At 37.8% G+C, this 13,939-nt stretch overlaps 1 protein-coding gene across 5 annotated transcripts in view; it reads right to left on the reverse strand.

Annotated features, from left to right (window-relative positions):
• Positions 1-13,939, reverse strand: part of CAPS2 (calcyphosine 2) — a 33,100-nt gene that overhangs the window by 16,241 nt on the left and 2,920 nt on the right. For all 5 annotated transcript variants that reach the window (XM_080606660.1, XM_080606661.1, XM_080606658.1 and 2 more), the window contains 6 exons: positions 12,813-12,859; positions 11,717-11,762; positions 11,483-11,602; positions 7,483-7,656; positions 4,316-4,438; positions 600-667 (listed from right to left, as the gene is read on the reverse strand). In XM_080606660.1, the coding sequence (XP_080462786.1) occupies positions 600-667; positions 4,316-4,438; positions 7,483-7,656; positions 11,483-11,602; positions 11,717-11,762; positions 12,813-12,859 (578 nt within the window). The remainder of the gene's footprint in view (positions 1-599; positions 668-4,315; positions 4,439-7,482; positions 7,657-11,482; positions 11,603-11,716; positions 11,763-12,812; positions 12,860-13,939) is intronic.

A 13,939-nucleotide genomic window follows, 5' to 3' on the forward strand; every position in this document is an offset into this window, starting at 1 on the left:
TTATTTGTTACTTTATTTTTCCTCCTTAACCTATGATGGGATCTTTCTACATAGATTCAATGCTTTCTTGGAGCTAAAGGGATAGCAATGAAGTTAGGAGAGCTTTCCTGTACAACCTAGATCAATTTGATTAATCTGCTCCTTTTTTTTCCTTCCTGATTAACACTGATATAATACTCCTTTACTTCAGAGAGATGTTGTGTCAATATTAATAATGGAATATTAATAAAGGTGACAGTCTTAGAACAGAAAATAAATACTAAAGACTTGTAATTTGTAACAACAGGTATCCATATATTTTGCAGATGTAAAAGAAGGTTATTTCTGAGTACTGTTACTGTAAAACCCATAAATTAGATTCAGATATAAAAATCAACACTTCTTCTCAAAGAAAAATGAACTTAAACATAGCACATGAAAGTGATTTTAAATTAAAAAGGTTTTTCATTTAAAGGGATTTTAGAAATAGCACTATGTAAGACTACATAAGAGTTGCAATGAGGTCATCAAAACATCTTCCTAGCAAGAGAAGTCAAACACTCACTGACCTAAATTCTTCTGTAGGGAACACTGTAGTTTTACACTGTAAATTCACTTACCTGGATAACTGATCCACCATCACTTGTTCTACCACAGCTTGTTTTCTCCGCTCTGCAGCAACATCCTCCTGTAAAGAAAAACTGACTGAGAGAAAATGAAATTAAACAAGCACATCAAATACTAAAAGAGCTCTTAGGACAGTGTACAGAGATCACCATCTTACAAATGTCACAATTAATTTGGAATTTTCACGGGTTTTCTTCATCTTTTCAATTAGAGTCCTATTTGCATGACAAATAATATTCTCTGCTACACACTCAACTTGTCTATGCATATTAGATGTCAATAAATATGAGATTTCTAGTATTTCTGCTGACAGACAGCTTTCCTTATCTTTTGTTTCCAATAAATTTTCTAAGTACATTAGAGCCTGAGGAAACTCACACTATTCCAAGTACCATGGTTGACACAGATTCCCATTGAAAGAATGCGACTCCAGCAATAGCTAGTCAAGAAAATGTTAGTCTCTGCTCCCAATTTCTATTTTCTGCATGCCAGAATAATGTTCTACTGAAACAGACCAACCTGAAAAACCTTTCCTTATAAACGAGAAATCATTGTGAGGGGGCAGGAGATTTAACAGGATCTTACTGGCATTTTTACTTTAGAGTAACAGCCAACCATAACCTTGTGCCGTTCACCGTAAAGTGCTTGGTTGTTGATCATCATTGGTTTCATAGAAAGAAAACCCAAGGCACAAGAGGATGCCCAAGGTCAGAACAGAGGCCAATGGCAACAGTTATGCCCCACCATCTCACTTCATCTTCCAAATCTCCAAACTTTTTCACTGCACTTACATTTGCTTTTTCTCCCCCCAGATTTATTTTTATTTATGAGAAAATAGAGATTATTGTTTCTGAGGGGTTTAGACCTCTTTGATGACTTGTTAGCTATTCTGAATCTGAAGAATTACGATATTTTTATGATTTATTATTTTTTTTCCCCCACATAGATTATCATGCACCAACCAAATTCTAGATACATCAAGTCTTCCCATGGCTGAAGAAGAATTAAAAGTTAGTTCCCAAACAGAAGGTAACTAATGGATAAACCAAAAATCCCCAGAGGCGCTATGGATATTGTTCACAAATCTTCAGGTAAATACTGATTAGCACTAGCCAGAAACAAAACAAAACAGAAGAATGAAAAATTTAACACCAGACCAACTGGTGTTTATACTGAAGTGATTTTAAGCCTTAAAAGACTTCTAAATTATAGCAGATTGGGGACTTTTTATTTTGCTTTCATATTTCATTTTGCATCTATCAGATCTACTGGTACTTTATTCCAAATTACTGAATCTTTGATGTTAAGAAGCATTATGTAAAGGTGCATTATGTACACAGTGACAGTACACAGCAGTGTTTGTTAAAACTCAACGTATTCCAAAGATCAATCTTATAGATCCAAAACAGCCACATGATAAAAACTGATTTTGAAAATTCAACTTTACACTTTGTATTTCAGTTGAATACTAGAAGGTCACTAAAAGTACTCTCAGAAGAAAATCTTCCATTCACCTCTTAGACAAAAACTCTACTATGAATTTACAAAACTGCCGAGGTAGACATTGAGCTTACAGCAGCTCTCAGTTGTTAATAAGATGCAACTCTTTTGTCCACAAAAGAATTATTTACAGAAAACAAGCCTTCTTCCAAAAAAAAATATTTTTATCATATATAGTGTTCTTTGGCAATCATACATTTACTGTAATCCAACTTGGATAAGGTAATTCTCAACCCAAGCTAGAGAAAATTTAAAAGAAAATCTATTTTAACATTAGAGGTTTTAGCAGTGATTACAGTAAAAGGAAATGTTAAAAATATTGTCATCTTAAGCAAATTTTTAAAGCACTTTAAAAACAAATGCATATAACTGAGACAACATATATCCAATTGCATTATTATATAAGCAGTAGTTACTTCTGATTTTTCCATTATTCCTACTTCTGTCAGAATCTTGAACCTGAGAGAACCCTAGAGAGGCTCCTAGAAAGACAGAGAGTGCCTGTGCAACCACGAGCGCAATCAGTAACAGAAGGAGTTCCAAAGGTCCCTGTGACACTTTGCTGAGACACCTGCTGGCTTCCTTTTAAAACATGCCAGCTGCAGTGTACCTGTCATTTGTGGTCTGGCACTGCTCCTTTTCTCAGTATTTTCAGGTTATTTGATTTAGCATTAAGTAGTTACTCTAATGATACTTCAAAAGAGTTTTCCCCACTAGCTTCACCCTACAATACGGATTTTTAAAATAATTCTAAAAATAACAAACAGGAAGTTCTTCATAAGATTACTTTTTGAAAAGATGTTCTGATCGTGAAAATGATTAGTAACCTCAATAGTGCAACATTCACTATTATTAAGCAAATAATTAGACTTCATATGAGACGAGACACACTTTAACTAGACTAGAAATCAAATAGATGTTTGCAAGGTGAACTTCAGTGCATAATGATGAGCAAACAAAATAAATGAGAAATTATTTACTTTTATAGTCTCATAAAATTTGTTATGGCTTAGTATTCCATCAGAACGTTAGAATGCTAACCCTGCTCAGCAATACCTACAAAATTCACTTATGAAAGCCATCACTCTGCATATGCAAATAGTGAAGCACACAGTACCAAGTCTCAAGGTTCTTCATCATTGTAAATAATCCCAAAATCAAGATTTAGCCTTAAATGTACAATACGCCTTTTGCACAGTCCTAAGGAGAGTAAAAATCTGTATTTATGTAAGAAATTAAAGAAACTTACTGGGTATATCAGTATAAGAAAAGTTATTATTTCCTCTCTAGTCATTATACTGAAGCCATGCCTGTTTCCACTTTGGGGGCCTCTCTCTCCCCCAGAATCAATAGGGATGAGATGAAACTGGAGGGGAACCAAAAGAGCGTTGGAGATGAAGCAACTGAAAGGAGAGGCTAAGGGAGTTTGGCTTTGTTTAGTTTGCAGAGGAAGCAGCTATGAAGAGGTCTAAAAGCTTCCTAAAACCAAAAGACAGTTACAAAGGGGTTTTTTGGTTGTTCATTTTTTACTTTTGCAACAGTGGCCAACATTATAAAAGGAGGTCAATGTCACAAATGGAGCCTTGGGAGACTCAGTAAGGATAATAGGAAGAACATCTTCACAAGGAGAGTAGCATAGCAAAGGAATATGTTGCTTAGAGATGCTGTAGAACTCCATCCTTGGATCTTGAAGACTCGGCCAAAGCCATAGCTGACCTGATCTAATACTAGCAGCAGAGCCCATACTGCTTACAAAGTGGGGTCTCATCACATACTCCATTTCAAGAGGTAACGACGGAAAACAGCTTATTTACTCTAGAAACTAGTCAGAGTAAAAGCTGATGGAATCATGAAATCTATGAATCATGGAATACAGGCTCAGGTACAAGCTACAGACCAGAGGAAATGTAATAGTATGGTCAGGTTCACATGAGTCACTCAGTTGATCTTCTTAGCTGTATTTATTTATGTTTAATTTGTATTCTTATTTATACATATGACTGCATAAAATACAAGCATTGCAGATAAGATTAAAAAATTGCTCACTGGATTGCTCAGTTCAACTCCCATTAAAACAGATGTTCAAACTCCCATGGTTGCAGTTACAGACTAGGACCAAATCATCAAAAGCCTAACTTCCATTGAACATCTGGGAAGTCATTCTGCAAGTCTAGACAGTTAACAGCCTAATACCAGCCAGAACACTTACAGCTTCTGATTTCCTCACACTGTGCTGCATATTGTAGGGCTTGCTTGTGTAGCACTGTTGCAGGCGAGCTTTCTCATCAAGAGCTGTAAGATCATCCTTGTGCCCAACTTCAAGCTGTGTACCCTATACAAAAACACATTATTTTCAGAAATCAAATTTAATTATTAAAAACAAAACATTTTCCTCAACAATTTATAAAAAGTGTTGTTTATTTGAAAAAGTCTTTCTCCTTCTTCATTCTAATTAGAAAAAGCAAAGAAATTTTAAGCCCAGACTTCTATGAAAATTGAACTCATAAATCTTGCTCTCAAGTCTTGCCTTAAAGCTTTTGAACCCTTACCAACTTTCAACCATATTAAAAAAAAATAAAAAAAAAATCAGAAGCACCATGGTCCAAAGTACCAATGCTTTGTTAAAAACCATCAGCAAGTCATAGAAGGTAGACGGTTAGTACCTCTCTGAAGTAAAGAGCTCATTCTTTCTCTGTTGCATTCAAGAACAGACAAGAGAAAGTAGCAGATTTGCAATCACATGCAAAGTTCACCATCACAGATGTGTCATTTCTTGACCAGCAAAGAAGTTAAATAAAGGCTGGATAAGGAACAGCTGAAGTATATTGCTGAACTGGGTGTAAGAGACTTGTAAATCAGTCTGAATATATTACAGAAATATTTCCCACATGGAGGATATGAAGCAAGGAGACTGTATGAACAAAGGAGACTGCATTTACAGAAGTTGGGAAGGAGGAAACACGGGACACAAATCAGTAATGTAGGTTTCATTACCTATTCTGCTCTAGGAGCAGCTTCTTTTCAGAGAAGTTATTGCAAGTTCCACAAATCAGATGATAAATATCTTGAAATCTATTGAAATTTATTATTTAATCAGATAGCAATAATGTCTAGCAGAATAGTCTTTGTTAGATATATTAAAATCTGTCACAAAAACTGACACGCATAGCTTCTAGCACTTAGCATGCATCTTTCTGGAACCCAAAAGCACTAGGAATGAGCCAGTTCTGCTTTTTCTCTCTCAGTTTATACTTGTGTGGTGGTTTTACCCTGCTACCACAATCACTCTCTCACTCACCCTCCCCAAAGGGAAGGGGGAGAAAATACGATGGATAGGGCTCAAGGGTTGAGAAGAGGACAGGAGGATCACTCAACAATTATCGTCATGGGCAAAACAGACTCAGCGTTGGGAGATTAATGTAATTCATTGCCTATCACTAGCAGACTAGAGCAGTGAGAAACCAAAAGCAAACTAAAAACACTTTCCCCCCATCCACCCTCTTCCACCTCCTCCCCCCTAGTGCTGCAGGGGAAAGGGGAATGGGGGCTGTGGTCAGTCTCTAATGTTTCGTCTCCGCCGCTCCTTCACGGTCCCTCTCTGCCCCTGCTCCCCGTGGGGTCCCTCCCACGGGATGCCGTCCTTCCCGAACTGAGCCTGCGGGGGCTGCCCACAGGCAGCAGCTCTTCAAGAACTGCTCCCACACGGCTCCGTACCACGGGGTCCATCCCCCAGGAGCAAACTGCTCCAGCACGGGTCCCCCACGGGCGGCAGCTCCCCCCAGGCCCCCTGCTCCTGCGTGGGCTCCTCTCCACGGGCTGCAGCTCCGGCCCGGGGCCTGCTCCTGCGGGGGCTCTCCATGGGCCGCAGCCTCCTCCAGGCCACCTCCACCTGCTCCACCGGGGGCTCCTCCACGGGCTGCAGCGTGGAGATCTGCTCTGTGTGGGACCCATGGGCTGCAGGGGGACAGCCTGCTCCACCAGGGGCCTCTCCGCAGGCCGCAGGGGAATTCTGCTGCCTGCCTGGAGCACCTCCTGCCCTCCTGCTGCACTGACCTGGGGGCCTGCAGGGCTGCTTCTCACTCCTCTCTCCCAGCTGCTGTAGTGCAGCAGTTTTTTTCCCTTCCTTAACTCTGCTCTCCCAGAGGCCCAACCAGCATTGCTCACTGGCTTGGCTCTGGCCAGCAGCAGGTCCCTTTTGGAGCCATCTGGAGCTGGCTCTGATCTGACATGGGGCAGCTGCTGGGCTCTGCTCACAGAGGCCACTCCTGCAGCTCCCTGCTACCAAGCCCGTGCCACGTAAATCCAATACAGTTTGCCAGCTACTTCTTCAGTTTCAGACTAACTTGGCTACTCCTGTAAATACCCTTTTGATGGGCTTGCAGTACAACATATAAAGGATTTACATCTTGGAAGCTCAGCTTAAGGAAGCTCAGCATCTGCGTATTTAGCCTTTCATTAAGATCTTTAAGTGGTCATCCACCCTCGGCACAATGTAGCATTTGACCAGTCCTCACAGATGTCGCTCATTTTTGTTTCCTGTTACTTGCTAGGAGCCTGTTCTCCTGGACCTCTTTATACCTGAAATAACATATTTTGCTCCATGCAGACACTTTTTTCTACTCTCTCTTCCAGAACAGGTCAGTTATTCCCATCTTTTTTTTCACATTTTTCCTCCACTGATCTTCCCTTGTTTGCACCTTAGTCTTAATTTAAAAACAAACAGAGAAACTGGAAGAATCAATATAGCTTGCAGTCCAACTTTGCAGACTAGCTGTACTGGATCTTAAGAAAGGCCAAAGCAAAAAACACAGATATTATCTTCCATTATTTTAAAAATTCTTTCGATTTTCAGTGTTAGTAGCTCTCAAAGGTACAGACCGCATATTTCACCCCTTCTTTTCTAAATCCTAGGTAGCATCATAATTTAATATAATATTAAAAAAGAAATAAAAAATGGAACGCATCTCAGTATTTGGAAATAACATAAATAACATTTTACCAAGTTCTTTTTACTCTCATCTTCTTCAGCAGAAAACTTATTCCTATCAATTATGCTAATCTTGACACTTAGGATAGATGTACACTATAAGGGCAAATGATAACATTTCTCATCAGAAAACAAAAGCACACTTTTGATTCTCAGAGCACCAGTTTCTCATTCTGGAGGAACTGAAGCAAACTTTATTTTATATCCTACTCAACGTTAAATGTTGAAACCATACAGGGAAATGTCTTTACAATAAATACATGGAAGAAATTATTTACACGCACATTCAAATCACTCTTTACATGCACATTCAAATCACTCTATACGCTGTAATGAATTACCCACTCAAATGTACTACTTAAAAATACAATTTTTACTTTGCCAGCTACCTTTATTGAAGTTTCTGGACACTGTTTGTGGCCTCTTTTCTTTTCTGCAATTCTCTCAGAATACTGCTTATATTCTTCCTTCAAATCTTCTTCATACTGACGATACTTCAGTTTGTATTTGTCTGTTGGGGATGGCAGATCTTCCGGTATTATCTTCTGCTCTAAAATAGAATGCTAGAGCAAAGAAATATCGATATAAATGCCTCTGGTTGATACATTGAAAGAGAACACCATTTTTGTAATTCCCATATACTAAAACTTATGAAACTACTTGACACTATGCTTCACATTAAGGAAAAAATACAAATATGACTGCACATTCAGGCTTCGTTTTCATGGAGTTCTTCACATTCTGCCTTTTTTTTTTTTTTTTTGTAATCTAAGTAGTAAACAGCCAAGTAACTTTACACAAAGTCAAGACTCTGTGGTGCTGTCCTACAAGCCAATGTTACAGATGACTAAAACAGGAATTCTGACATTTGATTTTGGATTGCTGAAAATGGGCTAATGAGTGGTTTTTTCCAATCACAGTTTCTAATAAGCTTGGATGGCATATGAGTATTAGTCCCTACATGCCCTTCCCTACAACAACACCAGTCAGAAAGGCTGTGAAGCCAACTAAGTAACTTCCTAACTTTATGTTTCTTTTAGTGCTCCATGCAGTTGAGGCTGATCAGTAGGAACAACAGCAATGTGAGAAGCCCAGAACTCCATTCTTCTTTCTCTCCTCCCTGAATAACACCTTCAATGTTTAAATGATATCCCTTCAACGCTAACAAAAATAAGACGGCCTTATCTAGCCTCTCTGCTTGGCACATCTCATCTTGAAGCAGCAGTGAACAGTCCTGTTCTACAAAATCGTTTTTCAAAAAAAAAAAAAAAAACCAAAAGATTTATGTTCTTGAAAGGGCAGCTTTCTCTTTCAAAAGAGGATCTACATCCCTTCACTGGTTAATTCCTGAGTGATAAGACAGTATTCAAATTATTCCTCCAAAAGTGACCTATTTTGGGAAGATTTACTTACATAGTCTGTTATCGAGGAAGTCGGAACATATCTTGCTAAAGAAACGCTCAGTCAGGGCCCAGAAGCAAGCAATGCAGAAATAAAGGCCGCTCAGAAGAATGTATTAAAATATTTCAAAACTGCTTGAAAATCTTCTCCCCAAAAGTAAAAGTCAAGCAAAAAAAAAAAAAAAAGAGACAAGAGAGATGGCAAAAAGAGGGTAAATGAACAGAAGATGCATTACTGCAAATTCAGCACTACAGTATTTAAAACATAATGAAGGCAGAAAGGAAATAGACAAGATAAAGGAAAGCAGAGAACGAAACAAAGGCCTTGAAACAGTCAAAGCCTTAACAACCTTTTGTTAACTCTCCTCCAGCTAGACAGATTTATATGTATGAACTTAATATTAAAAAAAAAAAAAAGTATAACAAGATGTGAAATTATAGGCATCCAGAGCTGAGAAGAGTATAGCAACTCAAATACGTACACACTGCACTTATAATGCCATTCAGAGGAAAATTAGCCATCTGCAGTTAAACATCTACAGTTGCATCTTAAGAGGTGTATAAACACCTACATGGGGTATGTAGATATTCTGAGAACTACTGCACTACTAGTCCAGTACTCTCCAGTTGTACAATCCATACAGACAGCCTAAACTAATGAATGTGAGTTGGTATGTTCTCATTAGCTTGGAACTTTAAGAAACAATAAAATTGTTATGCTTCTGGTAGTATGGAGATGTTTAAACAATACGAATGAACAGGTGAGAAGCCGCAGCAAATTAATTATTTATGTTCAAATCACCTTTTCAGAAAACTACTTCTATTTGTCCTTGTGTTGGGTATGTTTTGTACTTCTCTGTTTTTATTCACAATTTTACTAATTACCTTCCATAACACTGGAAGAAATGAAGCAACCTGAAGGAGGGAAAGAAAAAAAACAAAAAAGGACACTGTGCCTTCCCTGGAGGAGATACCAAGACTGATCAGGATGGAGACTCTTAGCAGACTCTTCTACAGAGTACAAGGTGTGGAGGACAGGGAGGCACGGCCTTGAGCAGCACACATTCAGACCAGAGGCTATAGCTCATACTGAGAAACTGCAAGGATCTGGTTGTTTGCATTCAGCAGGGGTAAGGAAACCTCTTTCCCCCCACCTCTGAGTATGCAGCAACTCAGGAAGTCTTTGATTTTACAGCATCCATGTGTAGATGCAAGATACAATGTGTAGGGATTAAGCTACCCATAAACTTCATTCTCCTCTATTCTACCTCATTGCTCTACATTTTCTCTATTTTAAAAAATAAATACTTAAGTTTTTATTTAAATACATTTTGTTTCAAGTTGAGAAAACATTTGCTCATATGGGGAAACATATAAAAGGATAATCCTGTCCCATTCACCTTAATAGCTCCAGCTGATTCGTAGTCCTGCCATGCCAGTCAATATATTATTTACTTCAAGGAGTACAGATTATATGTAATTGTATTAATAGTTGTTTTCCCTCTGGCAACACTGCTGTTCTAGACAAACTCATTTAGTATTTCTTAGGTTTATGTATGGGGTTTTGTTTGTTTGTTTGTTTATTTTGAAATAATGGATTTCTAAGCATTGTATTTTCCATTTCTTCCATCAATTAGTAACACTGATAAGTTAGGATATTTCCTGCATCCTAACCAAATAAAAATGTATGGTAAAATGTTAAAAAGATTATGACTATGACAGAAAATTATGTTGGCAGTATCATCTAAAATTTTTAAACTAATTCAGGAATATCTGATCTCTCAAACATTTAGCAACTACTAACAGAAGACTACAGTTTTTAATACTACAACCTTTTCCCTCTAGTTAATTTTTGAAACATTTTCAAAATACTAACTGATGTAGAAATGACAGATTAAAAAGTCTCTTAAATAAACTAGTTCCTCTTACACAAAAGAAGTTAAACACTTTCAGACCATGTACCACAGTACTCTGCTATTCGGTTGCTAATTTTGTCAGTGTATATTTTTTCAGCTACTTTATCTCTGTTTTCTTCTGACAAGGCCTTCTAGAAATCTGTTTAAAATAGCAATTAAACAGTAATTAGCAAAATCTCAGCTGTGTGAATAGACAAATAAAAAGTTGTCAAATTCACTTTTTCCAAACTTAATTCAGACGTAAAAGTTCAAAGGAAATCTTTTCTTGCATTCAGGGAACAACTGTAATAACCGAGTAATTAAATTAATTCTTAAATTTATTATACTGGATATTGAATCCTGAACAGTGCTATCAATCTATAAATCAGAATATTAACATCTGGACTACTGATTTCCCTTACAAAGTATCTAAGACTAGTGGTAATTAAGTTTCTTAGTCATCCAGGAAAAAAATGTTGGTATTTGTTCAGGAAATTTTAATAATAAAAGTGTTTAGACCAATTAAACATAATTCCAAAGTTAAAATCACAGTTGTGTTTTATGGACAAGAGACTAAACAAAACTCTAAGAAATTGTTGCATTTAACTCCAAAGTTTCCTTTTCATCAAAAGTAACTATTCTGCCACAGAAATAATACTTACTCTTTGCAAACTTAGGTTGTTTTCCTCAATTGTATGCTTAATGACCACTATTGATCTTTATTATTTTTGTAAGTTACACTTTGTCTAGATAAACAAAAGTTCCACATTTTCTATCTCAAAACTATTAAGTTTTTCAGTTGTTTTCACAAATAGTAAATAAAGTTAGTTATTAAAATATCTCTTCAAATTGAGTACAATGCAAAGAATGAATTCATCTACCAATGAAGAAGAGCAAAGAAACTGGATTTTTGAAATATTCTAGAGGGTTCTCAATAAAAAGTATTTTGCCAAAAATATTTTGAACCAGTAGCGTTACGAGATGAGAATTTAATTTAAAAAAAAAAAAAAAACTTGTATGATAATGCTAAGGATACTTTTCTAAATTACTACTAAAGGGGCAAATTTTGAAAAGATTTGTAGTGACAGACCTACCTGTTGAGATGGAAGATGCTGTGCAGGCGGCATTTGTAATGATGTTCTCCAATCTGAAGATGAATCTAGAGGGCAAGTATGAGGATAACCCCTACTGTATGGTATGTAGGAGTTCTCATCCTAAAATTACAAAGGATAGCAACCATAATTGTTTTATATTCAGTCATATTTTTATAAACTCCTGCAACACATGAATTCTAAAAACTATTTAAAACAAAACTGATTTATAATTACCTCTTCATCAGAATCTCCCAGCCTCCTTAGATCTAGGCATGGCACCCTGCAGGAAGTTAAAATGATTTTAAGAGCAGTATGTTCTCTTATTTTTCAATTACAGTAAAAGCAAGCTGCCTATTAGTTATTATATCATGTGCATTATTATAGTTATTATATTATATGTAAGTATTAGCTCCTTCACAAAAGTTTCCCTACTCTGAACAGAGTTTCATTACAACTGGAAACAGCCTACTCTGCAAATGCCTATTAGTGCCTCTTACAACAGCTCAGGAACCAGACACTGAGCTTTTCCTCTCTCCCAGCTGCAGAGTACCCCAGCAGCTGCGGAAGGCCCCTGCAAGGCCCTTCTTCACTCCCAGCCTCAGACAGTCCAGCAAGGCCATCCTGGCTCCTCTTCAATCCCCACCAGGAGCTCCTGCGACAAAATCGCAAATCAAGGACTCCTTATCCCTGTCTTCCACAGCAGGTCTGTGGCAACATCCCCCTCTAATTAGTCACCAGAGAGCCAACGGTGAAGCAATAGCTCCTTGGGATGTAAACCTTTCAAATTATTTGGACGAGATTAATATAATGGAAGCCAGCTATGCAGTAGAAGTAAACTATACTTCAGTATTTCATTTTGCTTAAAGAAATTAAAACATTCAAATTATTAATACATCTCTGTGCCTTCTGTCTTCACTTTAGGTATACTCTGGAGCACCACAACTGCATTTATTTTTGCATTTTACTGCCAGTATTTCCAAACAACCCTTTTATAATGAGATTGCTTCTTCAAATGAAAGAGCTCTTTAATTCCCAGTCATTTTTCATTAGAGAATGACTGACAATATACAGAAATTGAAGTTCTTTGAGGAAAATACAAACAATCCAAGGTCATGGTGACACATGCTTGCAAAATAATGTAGAAAGATACGCTGTCTTTAAGGCACTTCACTAACATAAATTCATAATTGAGAACTTTAAATATAATTCATAGAGAACAAACCTAAGATGATAAATTTCAAGTAACGGTGATTTACATACCAATACATGCATATGCAGGGTGTTAATAAAGCAATTAAACAAGTCAGATGAAAACTAGAAGCAGACTTACTCTGGTGGGCGAGGACCACGAGAAGCCCGTGTATCTGGTCTCCACCCCTAAAAGGACACAGTATTATTACATGCTGACAAGGATCAGGATTAAAATGCACAGCTCTCCCTTTCAGCTTCCCTTGGAGTATTTCGAAACAATGCCTCAAAGTATCTATCCTTGACTGAGATGCCACTCAGGAAATTCCAAAACAAAAACTTTTCAATGAAAGTTGATCCTTACAGATCATGAGACAAAAAGACTTGATATTCATCAAGACAAAGATTTCTAGTCATTAAGAATCCAGATACTGTCCATGCCAGCTATCAACAATGCCTTCAAAATTGTCCTTTTTCCTGGGATTTTGATTGTATAATCCCTGTTCACCAGGTCATGTGGTCCTAACTGGTTGGGATGTTTGTTAGGCAACCCCTCAGCCAGCCCATAAACCAAAACCACAGTACAGATGGTCAGCTGGCTCACACGGTGGTAGCTCAGACTCCGAAGTAGCACAGGTATTTGGTATAGCCCTATCTTCTCAGCTTTAGTGCAACAGCGCATGATGGTGCCTAGGCAGCGTCTATACTCACACTGCTAATTTTGCACGACTGTGTACCACATGGATCTTCAAACTCAACTAGGCAAGAACACGGGGAGAGGAAGACTCAAGTCAAAGCTCCATCTCCCTCGCTATTGCATTTCTGAAAACAGCCAACAGCAAATCCTTAGAGAAGACTGTATGACCTATGACCGGAGCTAGCATATTGTAACAATTCCCCCAACTAGCCTTCCAGTCAGGAAAGAAACTGTGCTTTGTGCATGTCCTGCTAGCATCTTGGTTTTTAACTTTTTTTTTTTTTAACAGCACAGAGATCTCAAGATGACAGTCTGAACTGCGCAGATATTCTGTTTCCAGCTGTGGCCTAATACCTTTCATGATTTGAGAGCTGTCACAGTACTCTAACTGCTTTCTTCCCCACAAATAGCACCATATTCCTGAAAAAACAGGCTCAGAGGTGAGCAACACCACCCTCTTGTGCCTTCAGGAAAGGGTATTCCAAGAAAAGCGTCTCTCCCGGCAGGTCGCACATAATAAACACCACCACCTTGTGGTCAAATGTGTAAAAAGCTTTTTAAGAGATCAAGTG

This window comes from Anser brachyrhynchus (assembly GCF_964034855.1).
Source record: "Anser brachyrhynchus genome assembly, chromosome: 1".
Taxonomy (NCBI): Eukaryota; Metazoa; Chordata; class Aves; order Anseriformes; family Anatidae; genus Anser; species Anser brachyrhynchus.